Raw genomic sequence first — 23,515 nt, 5'->3', positions numbered from 1 at the left:
GCTCTGTCTCCAAATGTAGTCATATTTGTAGGTACTGGAGGTTAGGACTTCAACATATGAATTTGGAGGGAGGATAGAATTTAGTACATAACAGGGAGTAAGGGTGGGGTGGGGTGGGGGTGCTTAAACAGTGATTTTCTAATAATACTCTGAGAAGGACTCAAAGACTATCTCAGTTGCTCAGTTCTGAGAGGTTTCCCAGGACATAGGATTTTCAGTGCTGAAAGTAAGGCAGTCCTAGGCGAACCAGGATAGTTAGTCACTCTGCGTGTCTCCCATGGGGCAAAGGGTCCCCCAGCCTGCCTCAGCCAGACCTGCACTGCTTCTTTCAGCTTAAACATCAGCATCCTAAGTGAGATTAAATTTAACAAAAGGGTTTTGTGGCTCAAAATCATTAGAAAACCACTTGATTCAGTGGCCTCCAGGGTCCTTTCCTGATGCCACATTCTGTGATTTCATTTGCATACACCAAATCCCAGCCATTTGTCTGAAACTATTAACTGATTGGAGTAAAACTAATTTGGTTCTCATTTAGTTCATGGCTAAAAGTGAGATAAAACAAAACAGGAAACTGTTAAGCTTTGCCTATTCTGAAGTAGAACTTGGTACTATCCTTTTATGATGGCAGATGCCCTCTCTGGGCTCTAATTATGCTCACTTTATTCTGTCTCCATCTCCTAATCATAGCACCAACTCTGTAAAGTGGATTGCATCACTAGTGGCAGCAGTTCCATGATGCAGATAAAGAAATCAAGGTACAGAGAGACAAGTAGCCAGTTCACATATCATCATTGGTCAGGGAAGGGCCAGGATCATGCAGACAATTTGACTTGAGCACTACTGTCAGACCACTGAACCCAGATGTGAGCATCTCTGCTAGTGGGGGAACTGGCAAGTGTAGGGACTGCACTGGCAAGTATAAAGTAATTCCATCTAGCTGATGGACCCGATTCTTCTCTCCAGAAAGCACATCTCAGTATCCTCCCCTAAGCCCCCCCCACCCCCCCCCCCCCCAGCCTGTCTGGCCCTGACCAGTACCCCTGGATGGTCTAACTTTTTACTGTTGTAGAAGCTAGGCCTGTAACAGTTCTTCAAAAGTGTTAAGAGGTTTAGGGGATCTCACAATAAAGAACACTGAAACACATAGAGACAGAGTTTCCTTGCTCATTCTTTTTCTGGTCTTCTGATAATGTTAAGGAAAATTTTGTGTTTGTCTATAATTCCCCTCTATCATTTGATGATCTATCCCCCCACCTTTTTTTTTAGAAAGAGAGAACACTATCTGGCTGTGCTCTACAAAACACTTTCCTGTTTTGTAGCAGTATCTGGTTGAACTTTTGAATAGCTCTTTATTGTTTCTAGCATAATCATCTTTTTTGCAGCTAATTTTGATGTTTGGCAAATGATACTGGTTTTCCATTTAGGGTAAAGAAAAAGTGCCTTAAAAGATATTTATTCATATGAAAAAGCAAGTAAAAGATGAAGAAGCAAATAATTTAAGCATATTTTAATAAGTAATAGCATAGGTAATGTACAGATGGCAAAAATAGTAAAGATTGTGATGAGAAAGATTGATTTTGTAAAACACTGGCCAGGAGGAAAGGCTGGAGTTTGTTTGAATCTTGAAACCGGCAGATGAAAGGCAGGAGTTATTTGACCAGCCAGTCTTTTGGGGTCAGTTCCTCAGCTCTTGAGGTGCTGACTGTAGGTGACTGTAGGCTCCTTTGGAGCCTGCCAGGTGAACTCTGGAAAGACAGGTTCTTTCTAGCATCAGCCCTACAGTCATTGGGATTCTATTTTGTTTTGGTAATGGTTTTCAGTATCTTTGAAATGCCCCCATCACAAAGGGTAGGAATAGAAACCAAATTCTTGTGCCAGGTCAGAAGGCTGCACCTTGTGAAGATGCAGTATAGAAAATAATTAGGATTACAAGTGCAAATTGAAATGCCCAGGATGGGACAGAAATGCTCACACTGGGTGGCTACCAAGCCACTTTGTGAGGATCGGATGCCATGACTCTTGCTGTTGGAGCCTAATTGGCTCCTCCCCTGTGGTTAGAAGCAGACTGGGTTTGGGACCCATCGTTAAGGAGCAACTGATCTTAAAGGGGCGTTTTCATGGAGTCAATCTTGGGTGACTTTATTTGCCTGTCAAGCTTGCTACCGATACTTAAAGTACGTGAACTTCCACAGGGCTGTGTTCTTAGTAAATAGGCAAAGTGAGTTTGCAGTCAACAAAGTGAGTTTGTTGACTACTTAGTATGATTTCCACACGAGGCTGTTCCTGTATGGATGGAGTTTGAGCTTGGCTAATCCTTGCAGGACCCAAGACCTGGTCAGCAATGAGCGCTATACTTTGATGCCTACTAGAGTCAAATTCCTCCTACCTAGCAGCCTAGACTTTGCACATGGAAGTTGGAGACTGGTGTACAGCGACCATCAGGGAGGCCTGCTCGTGGTTACCAGACCCTGAGCAGGAAGATCTTAGATCTTTAGCTTTCAAACACTTACCTCCCACCCCAGCAGCAACCTAGAGAACTGTCCAGTCATGACCAGACATCCTCTTTGGCCCTTTTGCTCCTTCTTATAGTACTTGTATAATCTCCTCTTTTAGAATCATGTTTTAAAAGGTATTTCAGAGTCATATTGCCCATTCCTCCACCTTCTACCCCCATTACTTAAGAAGGTTTCAAATACCTTTTTTAAAAAAATCTACTTAAAAGAGGAAAATGAAAAGTACCATAATGCTACTAATTAAGAAATAATACTCTTGTTCAGAGAGGTGCCTGGATGGCTGAGTGAGTTAAGCTGACTTCACCTTAGGTCATGATCTCAGGGTCCTGGAATCCAGCCCTAGTTCGGGCTTAGTGGGGAGTCTGTTTCTTCTTCTCCCTCTGCCCACTCCCCTGCCCCGCCCCTCATGCTTGCTCACATGCACGCTCTCTCAAATAAATAAAAATAATTTTTTCTTTTAAATTTTATTTATTCATGAGAGACACAGAGAGAGAGAGAGGTGCAGAGACACAGGCAGAGAGAGAAGCAGGCTCCCTGCAGGGAGCCTGATGCAGGACTCGATCCTGGGTCTCCAGGATCACGCCCTGGGCCAAAGGCGGCGCTAAACCGCTGAGCCACCTGGGCTGCCCAAAAATAATTTTTTTTAAAAGAATATTTTTGTTTTGAAAGCCCACTGCCCCTAATCTTGTGGTACATTGCACATAACGAACTTTTCTCTCCATCAGGAAACATCTGTATGGATTGTTTCATTACAACCACACAATGCTTGGACTTGAATCACTTCCAGATCCTACTGATACCTGGGAAATTATAGAGACCATAGGTAAAGGCACCTATGGCAAGGTCTATAAAGTAACTAACAAGAAAGATGGGAGCCTGGCTGCAGTAAAAATTTTGGATCCAGTCAGTGTAAGTAATGGTAGTAAATTGCAACCACAGTGTAATGTTTTGTGGACATTGAGTTTTCAACTTCTTTCCTCTAGGGATGATTTTCATGAAACCTGGCATGAAATCTCAAAATGACTCATGATTTGTCAGCTCATCTGAATGAAGGGACTCCATTTGGAGTTAAAAAAATTCCTTGAATTTCTGTTTCTTGTCCATAATACTGTTGTTTTTGTTTTGACCTTTTGGGTTCTTCAAAAGTTATTTTCTTGGAAAGAGTAATGTATTTCATTCCCTTATATAGAGTCTTGTGTTTTTGTAAGTTACAAAGTGATCTAGACTTGTGGTATTCATTCATCTTAGCCTGGCATCTTTTTTCAGAGTGCTGAACACCTAGGCTAAGCTGGGTTGGGTCCCTTCAAGCTACTTCTCCTTAACTGCTTTGAAAATTCAGACATTTTAAAGTAAAAATAAATACTTATAATGGTATTATTAAAGAAGAAAGTAATAATTGATATAATAATTAGACGGTTTTAATTGGGATATGAATGTCCATTGTTAAGTATTTTCAAGATACAGTAATGATGACATTAAAATTACAGAATAAATATGCTTTATTAAGTGATATCATACCTGTATTCTTCCTCACATGTTAGACTTAATCCAGCATGCATTTTTTACCCTGTATAGGATATGGATGAAGAAATTGAAGCAGAATACAACATTTTGCAGTTTCTTCCTAATCATCCCAACGTTGTAAAGTTTTATGGGATGTTTTACAAAGCGGATCACTGTGTGGGAGGACAGCTGTGGCTGGTCCTGGAGGTAAGAGACTCCCATTGGGTAACCATCCATTTAAACAGAGCACCAGGGACAAGCAGATGCATTGTTGCCTAAATAGTGTAAGATACACACGTGAGGAGTTGGTCCCTCCTGTGCATCACAAGTACCTTACCAGATGTGACTTTCTCCTCTGTGATTTTTACAGGTAGGCTGTGTACAGAAAATGTTCATGTTTCTCTGCTGCAAAAGTTTAGTAATCTTTTCTTCTCATACAGAGTGTATATAGGAATGCAGTTGGAAAAGGATAGTTTTTCCTTAAGCTGGGAACATTTCATAGAAAACATGTTCCAGTTGATGGCAATTCATTTTCAAAAATTGCTAACCCAGGGTTTATTTGGCGTGGCAAGTTTGGATTAGCCCATTCATGTCCATTAATCTTCATTTTAGATTGGGTTCCCTTAAAACAGACTCTTGAGCATCACCTGTGGCAGATTTATTGGAGAGTTCTTGGAGGAGCTAGACCTGGAAGTGAGGAAGGCAGGACTGGGCAGGGAAGACATGGAATAGCAGTGTGATCACAACAGAGGCCTCTGCCCATTCTCCAGAGATGGAGAGCGTCCTGGATTGTATCTCTGCATCAGCCAGTCAAAGCTATGTGCCGCCTTGGGAAGGGGTGTGACTTAAGGGGAAGCAGTTTTCTGTAGCTGGTGGAAATTCCTAGTGAGTGGTACCGCCAGGAGCTGGGAGCAGGGAACAGCCAGTATTCCAGGCAACGTCTGCTCTAAAGAGAGAATCTGAGAGGAGCACCACTGTATTCACTGTAATCCTGCCTTTTTGCTTTTTTATTAATGGTAATGAGTGTGTGTATCTGGCTGCAAAAGAGTCCGTTCCCTACAACTCTATTCCCATGAGACTTAAAGTGGCAAAGATGTAATAATGACAATATATGAAATTAGTATATTAGGATAGGTCTCTTGCCTCATGCTCACTAGGCCCACCCTCATTTGTTGTGAATTCTTCTCTGAACAGAGATGCTTCTATGCCTGACTTCACATATGCAGCACAGGAGCATGTGTACACATGAGAAAGCTTAAGAGAGAAGCACTAAACAAGAGGTCAGGCCTCGATACATCATCTAGCCTCTAGTCCACATCTTTTGCCTGGCTCTGAAGAGGCCTGGGCATGGAACAATATATACTGGCTGCCATGGCAACCGTGTGTAGGGAATTCATTTGTTATATTCAAATGGGATAATCTTCAGGGAAACCAGTTGGAACATTTCTGTCATATCAATTGCCTTCCTCAGAATATAAATATGTAACGGGTTTTGGTTTGCAGAGATCATCTTTGTCTGTTTGGTTGGCTGGTTGTCATATAACATATTGTTATAGTATCTTCTTTTGGATTTTATTATTCCCTACCCTCTCCCTGAGAATGTATCTTTTATCCTGCTGATGAGCTCTAGAATGACATTAATTTTTAAAATGCTGCTTTTCTTGGGACATGGAAAGTATGGTTTCTAGGGTCTCTGATTATATTCTTCTTCAGCTCTTTAAGATGTTTTAAACCTCATTACAATTTAATAATGGAAGTACAGTGATAAGAAATCTTAGATTCAGTTGGTTTTTACCCCCTGACTGATAGAGGCTCTGTATTCAAATGTGGAGAACTGGAACTTCCAGGAATTTTCTGAGGCCTTAAAAGGGGCCTCTCCCCTTGATGTGACCAGGTAGGCAGATGGGCTGCTCGTATCTGTGGTCACTTGGAGAATAAATGGCTTTTCCTGATGAGGAGTGCTTGAACATCAGCCCCTCAGGTATGGGCAAGTCAGCCAGAAAGGGCTGGGCATGGCCTTGAAAGATGAGAAGGAGCCCGGAACTATGAACTAAGCCTCCTGCAAATGCTCCCCTGCAGACTATCCTTTGCTTTTTTTAGGATGACCACAGGCAGATAATGAGGCTGCCCTGAGATACTGAATTATTCATATCTCAGCAATACAATATGCTGACATTTGTACCTTTTTCAAGTTGTTTCGGACCATGCCAAAGTTGGTAGTGCAGGGAACCAGATGTCCAGTGCAATCTTTTCTTGTCCTGGAGTGGGATGTCTTTGCCATGCTGCTGGGTGGTGAGGGATGTCCAGAGCCTACAATATGCTTATAGAAAAGGGACTCCGGGGCTCTTAGAACTGCCTGGAACTTCGGCCTTTCTCAGGTCAGCTCCCTGGTATTCATTTGAGGAACAAAGGAGTTCCAGGGAAGGAGTTACGTGGCAGAACTGGGTGGAGAACCACACTTCAGAACCTTTCTTCCATCATGTGTTGCTACTGCTATGCATCATGTGTTGCTACTGCCTATGCATCTGCTGGGTCCTTGGAACACAGACTCGGCTTCTCTGGCTGGGATCAGCAGTTTCTGGACACACACACACACACACAAACACACACACACACAGCAGGAAGACCATGATGGTCTACATAGCACCTTGACCATTTTGCTTTATTTGCTGTTTTTTTAAGGCATGCTTTAGGAGACTTACACAATAAAATTATGGTCTGTTTAATATTGTTCTTGCTGTGTATATGGAGATTAAATTTATGTTACTTTTGTTCTTTCCTTCCTGAATAAGTTAGAGGACCAGTGCGAAGCTATTCTAGAGGATAGAAAAATGTTATTAATAACCCCCTTAAATCACCACAACTCTGAAAAGAAAAGCAAATAAAAGTGTCATTTCTGAAATTCATTACTAATTATTAGCAGAAAGTAAACCAAAGCTTTCTTTCATGACAGATACCTGCTACATTAGAAAGGTATGGAGAGAAAACACACATCATAATGTTTTAGAAAATTTGTGAATAAGTTTAAAATATATTAAATTTTAAAAATCTGTAAGTCCTGTTATTTCTCACCTAAATTAAATATAGGAATTTAGACCTTTAAGAAAAATATAATACTCAGAAAAAATACCTAGTGTGTGTTAAGGCATAAACTACTTTTCTCTTTTTTCCTTTTAGCATAAAATGTTCAGCAGATAGGAACTATTAATTTAAGCACAAATCACATGTTCATCTTAAATGGTTTGGAGTTGAGAGCACATAAATGAGGCTGTAAAGTAAAATATATTTTTTTTAAGTAAAATATTTTTAAAACTGGATAAAATAAATAGCTTTTTTAGAAAAATCAGTTTTTTTTTTTTTTTTTAAATCAGAGACCTGTGTATAAGTTCAGTAACTAAGCCAGGTTGAAGTGGGGGAAGACACCTTTGTCCAGTTTTTGCTTTATTTAAGGGCCTGTGTTTAAGTCCAACATAGGCCTGAATATCATTGTAAGTGTTATACTTTAAACCATTTTCATCCACTGATACTGTGGCATGAATCAAGTTTATCACCTTAACAAAACAGGGTTGTAGCAGGGCTCTGATGGATTGGGATATAGGACAAGTACGTTTTGGATGGCCAGAGATGGTTAGCAAGCACTGCTTCAGATGCTAGCTTCTGGCAGGGTTCTAGAATGAGAGTCACTGGATTGCTGGGGATCAGGAGGAGAGTGTAGAACCTTTGGGAGTGGAGAGGAGGGGGACCTTTGAAATGCAGCAGAGTTGCCTCCTATGCACATGTACTGTGCTCAGCAAAAGCAAGAGAGAATTATAAGCTGAGGAGTGGGAGTGACTCTGCCCACCCACCACCCTCCTCAATAAGCATGTGCCCTGGAGAGAGATGATATGGGAGGTGAGTCTCAGGGCCCACCTACCTCTTGGGGTGGTAGTGACATAGCTTTCATTGTAGGTGCAAGCCATTGACTTCACCTGGTGTTGGCAAAATGAACACTATCTGCCCCAACGGTGTGGTGGAGAAATATGTTGTTCTGGCCTTACTGAGAGGTGGACAGTGTCCAACACAGTACTTTCTACTGTTATACAGGGCTCTTGTCTCACAAGTTGAAGAATAAATCTTGCAGACACAAAAGGGTGAAGCAAAGTGAGAGTTTACTAAATGAAAGTGAAAGCAGAACAGAAGGAAAAAGCTCTCTAGAGTGAGAGGGGTTCTGAATGGGTTGCCATAAAAAAAAATATATATATATATACACACACACACATATATATATATATATATATATATATAAATGAATGGGTTGCCATTGTGGGCTTTCAGTGGCAGTCTTTTATGGAGAACTGACTGGGAAGCTGTGGCCTTGAGATTCTTGTGCTATCTGGGTTTGAGCAAGGATTATTGATAACATCCTTATTGGCTTACTTCATCTTTGAGATCTTGTCATTTTCTGTGATTATAATACAACTGTCAAAAAAAAAAAAAAAGAAAGAAAGTACTCTCTAACATTCAGGGCCAGTAGTTTGTTCCCATTATCCCTGGGTTTGTCTGTCTCAGCATTTCTCCACTTCTGAGATTGCTGTGAGCTTGGTCAGGTAGCCCCCTGTGTGAGCCAAGTCAGGGGGGTCAGGAGCCTCCTATCTCTCTCTGTCTAGACCTTAACCCTTTCCTTACTCACTAAGGCATCTTACTGAATAATTTTGATGATTCTTGACCTTGCTTTATGTCCTCTATAACCTAAAATCCTTGAAAGATTAAAATCCACTGAACAAAAGGGCACTGAAAAGAAATTCCTGTTAATTCTGCAGTCTGACTAGGTCAAATCAGCATGCCAGTACAGAATCTACTTGAAAGTTGGAGCTTTGACTAGAATAAAGGTCTGGTGATTATAATGCATGGGCCATTCTTTAATAACATGGAGGAAAGTTGATGGCTTATTGAGCAAGGAACATTTTATTGCTTGAAATTATGGCCATCTTAGCAAATGCACATACTGTGATTGAATCAATATTCAACAGTGTTTGGGAAAATAGATGTGGTACATAAATGATTTTTCTATTTTTCTTGGTTTGGAGCAAAATGCTCATTAAATTCTAGATGCATCCAGCTGCCACATTTCCTCAATGTGAAAGCCGTACGAAAGAAAGCAGGGATGGAGACACACCTCTGTTTTTGAATCTGCTGGCTGGCAGAGTAGGTGGGAATGAAGGGCTGCATTTGCCAACCTTCGGGGTGGGGCAGGGGGGGTTCGTTGCCTTCTTACAACTCTAAGGGGATTATTTATTTGATGCATTTAATTGTAATGTCTTGTCATGCTTTTGAAATGTTCATTTCATTTCACTGAACATTTACACAGGTAGGACAGTTGTCAGTGTGTACCTGCTTTCCTTTTTTTTTTTTTTTTTTTGTACCAGGTACCCAAAGTCCTTCTTCTGTAACCCGCAGGGCTGCCCTTTAAAACTTTACTGGAGGGCTTTTCAATTTCACAGGACAGCTTCCTCTAAAGGTGCTGTGAGCCGTTTAATTATATGTTTTTTTTGTGAATCACAGGAAGTCACACAGTTCTTAAACTCTGACATTTAGTGAACAAAAGGTACCTACCAAGTAAGATCCTTTTGTTGTTTTTAAATCCACAGCTTTGTTTTGATCCTGCTACCGAAATGGCTGCTCTTAATCTCCCTTTATAGGTTCTAGGAGCTATGAAGAGAGTTTCTAAGTTGGCTACCTATATAAGATATCGTTGAGTAGGCTTGTGTTGCAAAAGTGGCCACAATTAAAGTGGGGCAGGAAAGACTAAAATGAGGTTTTGGGGGAAAATTCCAGGGTTGTGTTAGCTTGGATCATCACCCAGCATTTAATTTAAATTTTCTCTTGTAGAGTTTTATAGAGTACTTGCAATTCAACAAAGCATATGCCTCCAGGAGACAGGAGCCAGGCTGAGGGGAGGTCCTGATGAAAGTGTTATAGTGCCTCGCATTCCTATTACTGCTTTTGATGTGGTTTGAAGTGGTGAAGTTCAAAGCCAATGGCCGAGAAAGAATTCTTGAGGTGTCTTTGGTGCAAAAAGGCCATTTTATTAAAGCATGGGAACAGGACCTGTGGACAGAAAGAGCTGCACTGGGCGTGTGAGGTGTGACAATTATATACGATTTTCTATCCTTGGAGGGGAGGGTGATGTTACAGGTCTCCAGGAAATTGAGTCTGTAGTTTTCTGGAGATTGCTTTTTTCTTGTAAATCATCAAGACAGTTGCAAACTGATGGAGACTCCTGTCCTGCATGATTGCGATCTCTATCAGTTAACCATTTGTTTTTCCCTTTCCTTTGTTGTAGGGCAGCCATAAGTGCATGAGGAATGTTACATATAAACCACTGAGGGAGGGTGCAGGGTGTTAGCTTGTGCCTTGCCCTCAGCCTGCCCTCTGCTCCCTCATCACTTAGGCTTTAGAGGATCAAAGAACTTTATTGATATTTCCCTTAGTCTCATAAGATCCCTGGGCTCTCTGTCTTCTTCACTGTCTGCATCCAGTTGGCCAGAAATTATAGCAGATTTTATCTCATAAAAGCCTCCTGTATCTGTCTCTGAATCTTCATCCTCATGACTCTTGACTTTTTGACCCTTCCTTTCATGACTTCCTTTCATGCTTCTATACCTCCTAGCAGGTGTCCATTTTCTGTTGTCTTCCTGTTCTGTGTACTCTCCAGTCTGCTGTACAGGTCTTTCAGACTACAAATCTGAATAGAGACCTCTTGCCTTAAACCTGCCGATTGCTTACCATTCCTGTCCTGTGGTATTATAATACATGTGTGTATCATAATAAAATCTGTACTCCTTAGCAGGGCACACTTGTCATTTCCTGTTCCCCATCTTCCTTCTCCATCTCCCTGCGCTCTTTGTTCCAACAGTAGCTGATTATTTAGAATTCCCCTTCTTGTCCATCTACCATAAACTCATTTGTCTTTTAAATTCATTATAAATGGTACATGCTGTAAGAAGATTTTATAGTCTGTGTCCTCCTCGCCCTGTCTCAGCAGAGGGCACCATTCCCTCTTTAGTGTCACCACACTCCCTTAGGCACACCCCTCCTTCCTTATGTTATATCCTAATTACTCGTGTCCGTTACTGGTAGTGAGCTTTTGGAGATCAGGGACTGTGTTGAATTCATGAATGACTAATAAGTCATAAACTGGACAGTCACAAACTTAAGAACAAGGAGGTAACTTTGTTCAATAACTGAACTTTGTTCTTGAGCCCCCAGCCTACCTAGAAGAGACAACTGATCTTAATTCATTCTGTTAAACTTAGTTCAACTGAGTGACTTCTTTGAAAAGGGGCAAAATCTACTATTTATATCCCATTCTCAGAGTCTAAGTCAAAGCTCAACCTTTTGGGTAAAGGATCAGTTTGTTTATTTTTATTTTTATTTTCTTGTATATTCTTTCATTAGAGTTCGATTTGCCAACATATACCACGAGTGCTCATCCTGTCAATTCCCCCCCCCCTTAGTGCCCGTCACCCAGTCACCCCATCCCCTCACCCACCTCCCCTTCTACTACCCCTTGTTCATTTCCCAGAGTTAGGAGTCTCTCATGTTTTGTCACCCTTTCTGATTTTTCCCACTCATTTTCTCTCCTTTCCCCTATGATCCCTTTCACTATTTTTTATATTCCCCGTATGAGTGAAACTATATGATTGTCCTTCTCCAGCTGACTGACTTCACTCAGCATAATACCCTCCAGTTCCATACACATCAAAGCAAATGGTGGGTATTCATTGTTTCTATAATATTCCATTGTATGTATATGTATGTATATGTGTGTGTGTATATATATATATATATACATACCACATCTTTTTCGATTCATCTTTCGATGGACACCGAGGCTCCTTCCACAGTTTGGCTATTGTGGACATTGCTGCTATAAACATTGGGGTGCAGGTGTCTTGGCTTAAGGGTCAGTTTCTTTAGAGCCTCTTCTTTACTCTCCATTTTTCCTTCTCCCTCCCTGGGTGGCATCTGGATCTAGGTACAACAGATGCTCATGTAAAGCTATAGCAGTGAGGACGGGCCTTTTGAATTGTGCGGTGACCCCTAAGTCCCTGTACTATCTGACTTTGGTTTCTCCCCATGTCCTTGGTTTCTGATATTCCTTCTTATCCTGAGGTCCTCACTCTCTTTGTCTTTTTCATTTATACTCTAGTCTTGTTCCTGTCCCCAGATGGAGCATAAAGTTCTGAATCTTCTGTAAGTCCTGAGTGAGCTGTAGGGAACTGTTAAAATCCCAGCCTTGGTCAGCCTCGCTCTCTTACTGCCATTTCCATTCAACATGGACACCCCTTTGTTGGCAAGAGGTTCCTGTGAAGAGGTCTCCCCTTAGATTTACAAATGAAAAGAGGGCTATTTTCTTTTCTTTCTTTCACAGAGAGCAAGTGAAGGCAGAGACTCAGGCAGAGGGAGAAGCAGGCTCCATGCAGGGAGCCTGTCTTGGAACTCAGATCCCCATCCCCATCCGGGTCTTCAGGATCCGGCCCTGGGCTGAAGGTGGCGCTAAACTGCTGAGCCACCCGGGCTGCCCTGAAGTTTCTATGATAATTGTGCCCTTGTTTAGAACCCCTCAAGTGGTAGTATTGTCATGTCCATCTTGTTCTCTCAAGCTTTCCAAGCTCTAGGTCACCAGCTCCAGAAGGGCTTTTCTTTTTCTTCAGAACTTCCCTTCTGTCATGTCATGATCATCATTTGACTCTCATCAGTTCTCTAGTATCTGTTCCTTGAAATATAGATTCTAGTTTAAGGAGTTCTGGAAAGTTATTTTTGTCTGTTGAAAGCTTAGCTTTTAATACAGATCATGGCACTAAAAATATATTCGTTGCCGAAGGGGATATTAGATTGAATATTGAATGTTATTTGCATGTCTGGGGTCATGTAAAACATTGTCATAATCAAAAGAATGTGGAATCCTTTGAAGACATTACCCTGGTACTCAGTGTTAGTACCATCAGAGTGATCAGTGTTGAATTACAAGTTGTATCTGACGTTGGTAATTCCAAGGCTAGATTCCAAGGACACTTTAACTGCAAATTGGTGGGACCATCGTAGCTTTCAATACATTTCGCTGCTTTTAAGGTGCCTCCTAAATCATTCCTGATAGTAATTTTGTTGTAGTTTTAAAGATTGCTAATTCTGTATTAGATTTTTAATCATATACTATTACTTTTGATCAATTTAAATAGTAAAAAAATTGGCAGATTCAGATCTAGGTTATTTTGATTGTTAATGTGTATGCAAGGTATCTGCCATGTATGTAGCAGGGAATGATACACAGGTCAAATAAAAACATCTCACCTTTGTTAAAACATTATAGGTATTTATAATTAGACGAGATCGGGCACGTTCAGGGTGGTATGGCCGTAGACGGTATTCATAATTATAGTGAAATAGATCCTAATGTATTATTTGATAAAGAGTTGTCTTCTTTTAAGAAAGGTGCTAATTGGGCAGCCCAGGTGGCTCAGCGTTTAGCACTGCCTTCGGCCCAGGGCCTGATCCTGGAGACCCGGGATTGAGTCCCACATCGGGCTCCCTGCATGGAGCCTGCTTCTCCCTCTGCCTCTATCTCTGCCTCTCTCTGTGTGTGTGTGTCTCTCATGAATAAATAAAATCTTTAAAAAAAAAGAAAGGTGCTAATCTGTGTTTATTCATAATTCCTTGTTTATGAAAAGCCAGTTGACTCAAGCAGACACAAACCAGGGGGACCCCCCTCACTGTTCACTAGTTAACTCTCCCAAATCGCAAAGTACCAGAAGGAAACCTAGGTCTAAAGTGGGGTCTTATAAAAGAAAGGATGGCTCTGAGAATCTGAAGAAGGCTCTGAATTTTCTCAGCAGAAAAAATGCAAGATGTGTATACAACATGCTACCTACAATTTCAGGGTATTTACATGTCCTGCTCAAAACAAATAGAACCTTTGATTTAAGATGGCAGGTAGCAAGCCCATACCTGCATATTGACTTCTACAGTTAGTAAAAATTATCCTTGAAAACTCTTAAGTTTCCATGAAAGTATAGTATGCTTGGCTCATCTACTCTCAAATCTCAGTAATGTATAATACTTAAAGAGTAAATATGCAAGATATACTTTTACAGTGTTTTTCATTACAGAAGAAAAAGAAGGACATAAAGTTGCTGAATGCCTAAGGTTGAGTATGAGAAGGTTATATGCACAAATGAGGCAACTCTACCCCATAAATCTGACATATAATGGCAATTCTAGAAAGAACTGCTGTGGGGCTTCTGATGCCTGTAGTGCTAGCCCTGGAGACAGGAGGGTTTGAAATGAAATTCATTTCCTCCCAAAATGTCAACAGCATTCATCTTTGCCTCTTCTGGTCTTCTCTTATCCTTAAAATATGTGCATTTTTTTTTAATAGACAATATTCATGTAAAATGAAAAATATCCAATAAGCCACCATGATTACTCATATGCTCTCTCTTTCAAATGTCTAAATAATTTGTACTTTTATATTTTACTTGACATGTACTTTCACTTATAAATCATTACCCTGAATAATACACATAAATACACTAGGTTTGACTATATAATGTAAATTTGAAGTTTATTCCAACCTGGAGTTTTGTGATCTGTAAATTTACTACATCAGGTCAATAAGCAGTTTTTCTTCTTAACATCTTTTTCTTTTTCTTTTGTATGTGTTCTCCTGCTGTATCTCTCTCCTTGGCACCTCCTCTTGCAGTTGTGTAATGGGGGCTCAGTCACGGAGCTTGTCAAAGGTCTACTCAGGTGTGGCCAGCGATTGGATGAAGCAATGATCTCCTACATCTTATATGGGGCCCTCTTGGTAAGAACCATCAAACTGGGGATGACATTAGAGGGGGCAATTTGTAATCACTGATCACCATTGTATATTAACAAGTGGAAATGGCCCGGTAATATGCAAGGTGTATAACAGCAGGGAGGTGTAGCCAAATGTGGATGTTGATTGGATTTTTAAAGGTAGGGTAATTGTTTTAAAATAACCATTCAAATTTCCCCTTTCTCTTTCCTGTTGTTTGGTGGTGGTGGGATACTATGCAGGGTCTTCAGCATTTGCACAATAACCGAATCATCCACCGTGATGTCAAGGGGAATAACATTCTTCTGACAACAGAAGGAGGAGTTAAGCTCGTTGACTTTGGTAATGACTGCTTGTCGTTTGTTTTCATGATGTGTGCACTTTAGCCCAAGGCAACAATTTATTGCAGTCTCAGAAGACTGGGGCCTCTCTGCTATCCCATAGGCTGAGGGACTTTTCCAGTCAAACACAGACTGGAGAGTTGGGGGGTTTACCAGATGGATCACCCTAGGAGATGCTGTTTGTTAATCTATTTTCAGCTTTAGAAGCAGTTTTATTAAAGATAGAAAATAAAAGTGTTTCAAAAGAAGAATTTGATGGAAAAACTTAGGTTTTCTGGGAAGAATTTTACGTCTCAGGGCTGTTGTCTGTAATTTACATTTCGTCATTTCTTCTTTTGCATATGAAAAGAAAGCAGTTTGGTCTTTCAAATGACTCTTTCTAGCCTCAGGCATTCTTACTCCCAGTGAGCAGAAGGTAAAATAGTCCTTTGGGTCTGGCAGCTAACATCCCTTTAAATTGTGATTATTGCAGCTACATGTGAGGCTGGTTCAACTGGAAACATTAACAGGAAATGGAAGTGTGAGAGGAAATGCAGAGCAATATTACCTAAGGCCAGCGACCTATTAAATATCTCCTTGGAACATTCATATATTGATATTCACAAACCAACAAACCATTTGGTTTTCCTTTATAAATTATTGAATGATCTAATCTTTTTTCTTTAAAGATTTATGAGAGAGGCAGAGACACTGGAGGAGGGAGAAGCAGGCTCCATACCAGGAGCCTGACGTGGGACTCGATCCTGGGACTCCAGGATCGCGCCCTGGGCCAAAGGCAAGCGCTAAACCGCTTGAGCCACCCAGGGATCCCCTGATCTAATCTTCTAAACGTGTTCAACAACAATTAGTACTTCAGTATGATTGTTACAAATAATGAGAAAACATTTACAGAAGCACTTTTTAAAATGTTCTTTATAAATGTAAAATAATAGGAGAAAAGATTGATTTTGAATATCCATTGTTTTATTCTTAAGAAAGAATTCAGTTTTAAAATGTATCAGTGAATGATTTGTTCAGAAGAAATAACTCAGAAATAAATGAAGTTACTTTAGGTGTATTGGTTTATTTTCTAATAGGGTAAGAAAAGAAAATTAGCAGAGGGATACTTTGTTCAAGTCTTATGCTCCTCCTTCTATATAAGGAATGGTGTAACCTATGAATTTGCTGTGGATAACATTAGAGATATATTTTACACTTGATCTGAAGGGCAGTCAATGTATAGTGAGAGAGCCTAGAAGGATGAGGATGGGGATTCATGCTGATTTAATCTACTCCCCAGTTTTGTGGTTTGAAGTGAGTCTCCTAATCTTGCTAGTAGAACATCCTAAACTTCCAGTTGCTTCAAAAGAAATTTCTAGAAATTAAAAACCGAAAAGTAAAGTTTTTTTTTTAAACCAAAACTATAGGGCAGCCCTGGTGGCTCAGCAGTTTAGCACTGCTTTCAGTCCCCAGGGCGTGATCCTGGAGACCCGGGATGGAGTTCCACGTTGGGATCCCTGCATGGAGCCTGCTTCTGTCTCTGGCGCGCGCTCTCTCTCTCTCTCTCTCTGTCTCTCATGAATAAATAAATAAAATATTTTTTTAAAAAACAAATAAACAAAATTATAGTAGAGAATTTGGCAAAATAACAAATTATCCATGGCCAATAGAGTTTAGAGAGCCCTCTTTGGATTTCTAATAAAGAATGTAACGTCCGGCAGCCACCCATCCAAAACAACCCATGACAAATCTCTGCCTGATTCAGGTTTCTAAGTTTTCATCATCAATAGCATTAGTAGCAATGCTTGTTATTCTGTTAATGGCTGCCTTAGATTTCTGCTTGGTGTAAAAGAATACCTTATATTTGTAAAATATTTTATAATTTTTAGGTTATTTCACATACGTTTTCTTATTTGATCTTTTAGAAGAATCCTTTGTGTTAGATGTAACAGGTATCATTATCCCCAATTTGAGAATAAGAAAATTGAGGCTCAGAGTGAGGGGATCTGCTTGAGGTCATACAATTAGGGAAAGGCATAATTGGGATGGAAAATAGGTTTTCTGACTCCTAATCCAGTACATCTTTACTTCTACTTTATTCACGCGTTATATAAAGACAAAAGCTGTCTGAAAACTACGATAGATAAAATACGTTAGAATTATATTAAAATTCAGGTCCTTAGCACTGAGCCCTAGATAATAATATTATTAGTCAACTTCTTTTTCCATTTGGCAAACATGGTTTTCTTGCCAGGTTTCCAGGCTTCAAGGTAAGATAAGGGACTAAAACCTTTTTATGTTTACACTGATGCTCTATTATAGATAACACATGCCGATTTTTTTTCTCCATAAAATGAAGCACCATTTTAAGAAAGAAATCACCTGAAATAGTTTGGAAATATAATAGGAAGATATTTTGGGTTTAGTTTTTGATATTTTCTTTTTTTTTCAAGATTTATTTATTTATTTGAAAGAGTATGCACATACGTTGGGGGAGGGGCAGGGAGAGGGAGAAAGAATCTCAAGCAGACTCCCCTCTGAGCTTGGAGCTGGATATGGGGTTTTGTCTCAGGACCCTGAGGTCATGACCTGAACCAAAACCAAGAATTGGATGTTTAACCGACTGCACCACCCAGGTGCCTCTTGGTATTTTCTTTTGATTCCAGTTTTGTAGCAATACAGATAGGAATGTTCATTAGCAGAAAAAAAAATTCAAATGATTTAGATAGAGTGGTAAGTGCTCCCACACAGTTATTGGCAAACTTCAGTGTGTCAGCTGAATCTGACCTGCCTCTTGTTATATGACCTGTGAAAGAAGAATGGTTTCTACATTTTTAGATGATTGGGGAAAAAAGATCAAAATTTTCAAAAGTGAAAATTATATGCATCTATAAATAAATTTTTATGGAGACACAGCTACTCTCATTTGTTTCTGTGTTGTCCATGACTGCTTTTTTGCTCTCCATTGGTAGATTTGAGTAGTTATGATAGAGACAATAAGGCTTTCAAAGCCTATTGACCATCTGAGCCTTTATGGAAAAAGTTTGCCAGTTTCTGGTCTAGCATCCTCCTCTGTTCTCTGCTGAATTACAATACCCTTTTCTTATAGGTGTCTCAGCTCAACTCACCAGTACACGTCTACGGAGAAACACATCTGTTGGTACCCCATTCTGGATGGCTCCTGAGGTAGGCAGAAGGCATTTATTATGTTTGTTGAGTGTGTTGGCACTATTCCTTTTTATGGGAAAGTCATATGCTTCACAGAATTTTCAGAACTGTAAGTTCTGTTTTTGGGGAGTGATAATGAGACACATAATCTCAGAAAAGCAGGGTTAAGTCATAGCTAGCCTATAGGTTACCTTCATGCAATTAGAAAAAGGTATTGCTTCCAGAAAATGCAGCCCTCTCTGGAGACAGGTCATGGCTTGGCAAGTTCACCCAGCCTTTGTGTAAATTAGAAAAAGTCACCTTCCCTGCATAAGTGCAGCTCAGTGACACATGCTTGGTAATGAGAAAGATTTAAGCTCCAAGCGGAGTACAGCACTATATGCAGAGGTGCTGGTTGTTTTTTGTTACCAGGTAGATAGCAGCTTCTCTTGTGTACTTTTTTGGATCTCTAGTAAAACCTGGGATTTGGTTCTAATTTAGTTTTGGCATCTCACCCTCTGTGAGATGATGTATGTAGTAGTTTGGGGAATTTTCCAGCTAGATAAGACTTACCCTGAAACACTGGTACAGCTTTGCTTACCTAGTCAGCATTTAATTCCACAGTACTAAGGCCTGTGCCCTGAGCAGATCTCTGGATTTAAGGAAATGGATGCTTTTAATAAGAGGACTCAGGCAGTCAACCCCCTAGAGGCCCTACCTTCATTCTGTCCCCATGGCTGTTCTTCTATGAGACTGTGCAGGTGGTCTCCTAGCAAAGTAATCAGTTCACACCAACTGATGAAAGTTTGTCTGTGGTCCTCTTTCATACTTGGGTAATGGATAGGCCCATTTTGGGTAATGGATTGGCCCATTTTGGAGAAAAAGAAAAGCCCTGCAGACTCCAGTGTTTATGCAAATGTTAAATGTTTATTTAAGATTCTAAAAACATTAAACTAGATATAAACTCCTTGTGCCTTATATTTATAGAACTATAAAACTAAAAGGAAAAAATTTGTTATGAAAAAGCAACAAACCCGGTATCATTCAAATAAACACTTTTAACTTAATGAGACAAATGACACTATTTTATGAAACTCAGTTGTCCTTTGTAGTATGACTATATTTTAGAGCATGACAGCATGTATTATTTTAAGTTACTTTGTTATACTTACTACTATGTACCATGTGGTGACCCAGTTCTCCCACCACTTGACTTTATTTCAGCTAGTGTGATCTTTGTTCAAACAGCATCCCTTTGGTCTCTAACTGGTACATTTCTGTTGGCTTATGCCTATTTAATAACTAAACATAAATAGGGGTGCTGAAATTGTGAGGCAAATGGTCATCCAGATGATTTGGAATATGTTATCACTGTTCCTCCCATTTTATTGCTAATAAAATTATCATTGCTACAAAAATGTAAACATTTTCATAGGGACTTTGTGAATCCCACTTTGAGAAACCCTGTAGGACAGAATCAAAACTTCTTTGGATGGTGAACAAAGAGCATTTCATGTTTCAGCTTCTCTCTCCCTATCCAGCCTCATCGCAGGTTACTGTTCTCCAATTTACTTGTGCTTAAGCCTCAAGAGTAGTGAACAAACAACAAGTTTACGCCAAATCCATGTTGATAGAACATTCCTTTAAATCCTTTCATGCATTTTATCTTCTTGAGTAGCCCTCAGAACACTGAAACATGCCTCCTCAATCTTCAAGTCTCAGCTCAAATGCATCTCTCTCTTATAGGAAACCTTCCCTAATCCCTGGATGACACTGAAGCTCCTATCCCTAAATTTCTGTTGCAGCCTTTACAGCGTCCATTAGCATACTGCGATCATCCCATTGTAATTGTCAGCAAGGTCTAGGGATGTCCAGCTCTCATCATAGTGCTTGATACAGAATAAGCTCAATAAGCATTTGTTGGATAATTGAATCCATTAGTAAAAAGAAGCCAAAGGAGAAGATGAATTTTGAGGGTAGTTTGAGGAGGCTTTGGTATTAACAAATTTCTCTGTAGATTTTGATCTATCTGTTATTAAAGCATAACTTGATACAGAATAAGCTCAATAAGCATTTGTTGGATAATTGAATCCATTAGTAAAAAGAAGCCAAAGGAGAAGATGAATTTTGAGGGTAGTTTGAGGAGGCTTTGGTATTAACAAATTTCTCTGTAGATTTTGATCTATCTGTTATTAAAGCATAACTGAAGGGTGACATAACACAGAGATGGTGTTGTTCTAACTCACAGGAAGCTGGTGTTCCCAGAATCACAATGTAAATAAGAGAAGACTGCTCTTGGCTTTCTACATTTCTCAAGAGGTGTTTGTGACTTCAGTTTCAGCCAGGTTGAATAAAAATATGTGGAATGTTTCTGTAAGGGGCAGTTTAGTGGTCTGTGGTGAGCCTCGGATTGTCTGGAACCAGTTGTGTTCTCAGCAGTGAAAAGCCAGCATGGCATTCTACTGCTGTAGTGGTTAAGTTGAAGTAGGCAGATGGCAGTGTGGAGACTTGGACAGTGCCTTTTGGCAGCAAGTGCCTGATTGCTCATGCATGCCTCAAAGATTCTCTCAGGATGTGTGCTTGTGCCCGGTATGCTCTGGGTCCTAGCCTGCAGTTCTTGGGACTCAAGCCTACACAATCCTTATGTTTTTTTATGTGTTTTTTTTTTTTTAAAGATTTTTATTTATTCATGAGAGACACACAGAGAGAGGCAGAGACACACAGGCAGAGGGAGGAGAAGCAGGCTCCATGCAAGGAGCCCCATGTGGGACTCAATCCGGGAAATCTGGGATCACACCCTGAGCCAAAGGCAGCTGCTCAACCACTGAGACACCTACGCATCCCTCATGTTTTTATTTTCTAAATGGAGAATTACTTTTTCCAAAAATGCTTCTTTTTGCATCATAATTCTCCATAAGAATGTCCACAGGAATAATCTTCCATGCAACAGTTTGATTCCACAAACGTTTATACTCTCCCTGGTGAGCAAAGCTTTGGGTCAAAGAGCAGTTCTTGAAAGTAGATAATCAGCAGTGGTTCAGATGAACATTGTCTTCATATAACAGCCTGTACAATATATTGATTTTAATATGCTTTCACTTCTCTAGTGTGAATAAGTGGTGTTGAGATTAAATATGACAACAATGCATGCAGAGCCAGTACCAGTGGAATGAAATCATTGCAAGTGACCAGCACTTTTATTTTGAAAATACAGCTGAAATATCCTTGATTCTATCTAATTTTGAGAAATGGAACCAAATGATTCTTTTCCCAATTTTATTTCCATTTTTATTTCACTAGCTTGAATAGCTTCAATAGGCTATACTCCAAACCAGGTAGGTAATAGAATGTGACCATACCACAATCACATGTTGATGAGCAGTCCAGATGCACAGTTCACTGGGGCAGCTCAAAGCTGCAGCATAAATTGACTCTAGGATTGTCATCCCTCTTCACTTATTCCCTCTCACTGCCCTATTTGGATACTACTAAAGTTGAACAATACTGGGTAAAAGTATCAACTCAGCAATATAAAATAAGAAAAATTCTAGGGGTGCCCATTATGTGATAGTACTTCATACTATGACTCAGAGAAGATAAGAGGGAAAGAAAAACACTCCACATAGAAAACTGTATTTAACAGATTACCTTAAGCAAAGTGACTTAATAGGAAATTAAGTTTCTTGAGTAAGGACAGAGGTTGGTGGTTGCAGTTTGTTGGTTCAACAGCTACGTGAAGCCATCAATAATCCAGGCTGTGACCACTGCAACCTGCATGGCTTCTCTGAGGGACTAACTTGGGGGCAATTGTGACAACCTTGCCTGTGAATATCTGAGGGGCAGTAGTGGCTCCAGCATCCCAGTAACCACCAGGGAAAGTACCCCTGGTACAAACAGACATCCCCCTTTACTTCCATGAGGCTGATCCTGTGTTAAGATTCTCTTCCTGTTCTGGGGTTAGAGGCTGTCTTCTCTGTGTTAGTTTTCTAGGACTGTCATAACAAAGTAGTACAAACTGTGACATAAAACAACAGAAATTCATTATCTCCCAGTTCTGGAGGCTAGAAGTCCGAAATCAGGGTGTCAGCAGGATTTTGCTCCCTCTGGAGCCTCCAAGATCCTTTCTTGCTTCTTCCTAGTGTCTGGTGGTTTGTTGGTATTCTATGGTCTGTGGCTGCATGTCTCCAGGATCTTTCTTTGTAATCACAAGGCACTTTCCTGTGTCTCTGCCCTGACATGGCCATCATCTCATAAGGACACCAGTCCTTGGTGTACTAAGCATGACAGATTGCCTTCCCACATGGGTATTCAGCAATTCAGCACCTTCAGAATTTTTCTGTCCTACCTGATCTCTAGCCAAGTGTTAATTATCTCCTGAGATGTTTGACTCAGGTTACCTCTCTCAACCCTCTGATTACTTTGAGCCTCTGGTCTCCCTGCCTCTTACTTTAGCCTGTATCTTAGACATACATATATGTATTTTTAGCACGGTCTTCCTATTAGCCATGTTTATTGTCTCTTTTCTCCTTTAATGTCTCCTGATAGCCAATTTCTTATAATAAATAATATGCGTAATAGTATCACACATTTGCTTAGAATTTTTACAAATATATTTTTTTAAATGCTCACACCTATCTGTGAGGATGCCAGGCTAAGTGCCCAGGGACTCTTAAGTGGATAAGTGGATAACTGTGACTAGAATCTAAATGTTGTGACCCACTGAACTAGAAGATTTCCAGTACAGCTTATGTCAGTGATTGGTATTGCTCAGGTAGTATTTGCATTACATGCATGCCTGGTAACATCCTGGTCTATAGCAAAAAGGGATACAAGTCTACTTTATGTGTATTTATGGTGATGGTGGGGGGTTTGGGAAATGGATCCTTCATCTTCCTTTCCCACAATCACATATAGCAAAGAATTAAACACTGTTTGTAAATGACTAAAACTCAGGAATAAGGACAGAAGTGTCAATATTTTTATTTGGGACATTTGTAGACTGTTAGAATAATGCCTTATAGTTAAGTGATATGCATGGGTGTGGCCAGCCTGATTGGTAAAACATTGAAATACTTCCATTCTGGATGGTAAGTGGCTGGCATCCAGGGCCCCTGGAGTGCTCCAGAGGTGCCTGTCTCTTTCCTTCTGACACCCTAGATCTCCTAATGGTTTGATCACTACGGGTAATATCT

The 23,515-nt window shown here is 40.2% G+C and overlaps 1 protein-coding gene across 1 annotated transcript in view; it reads left to right on the top strand.

The window, feature by feature from the left end:
- The window catches only part of MYO3B (myosin IIIB), a 404,571-nt gene that overhangs the window by 15,597 nt on the left and 365,459 nt on the right, over positions 1–23,515 (top strand). Inside the window, exons 3-7 of the mRNA XM_077883392.1 lie at positions 3,239–3,422; positions 4,089–4,223; positions 14,758–14,862; positions 15,099–15,198; positions 18,286–18,362. Coding sequence (XP_077739518.1) covers positions 3,239–3,422; positions 4,089–4,223; positions 14,758–14,862; positions 15,099–15,198; positions 18,286–18,362 — 601 coding nt within the window. The remainder of the gene's footprint in view (positions 1–3,238; positions 3,423–4,088; positions 4,224–14,757; positions 14,863–15,098; positions 15,199–18,285; positions 18,363–23,515) is intronic.

This window comes from Canis aureus, chromosome 34 (genome assembly GCF_053574225.1).
Source record: "Canis aureus isolate CA01 chromosome 34, VMU_Caureus_v.1.0, whole genome shotgun sequence".
In the NCBI taxonomy this organism is placed as follows: Eukaryota; Metazoa; Chordata; class Mammalia; order Carnivora; family Canidae; genus Canis; species Canis aureus.
The sequence above is the reverse complement of the archived record's forward strand: the minus strand, read 5'-3'. Positions and strand labels throughout refer to the sequence as shown.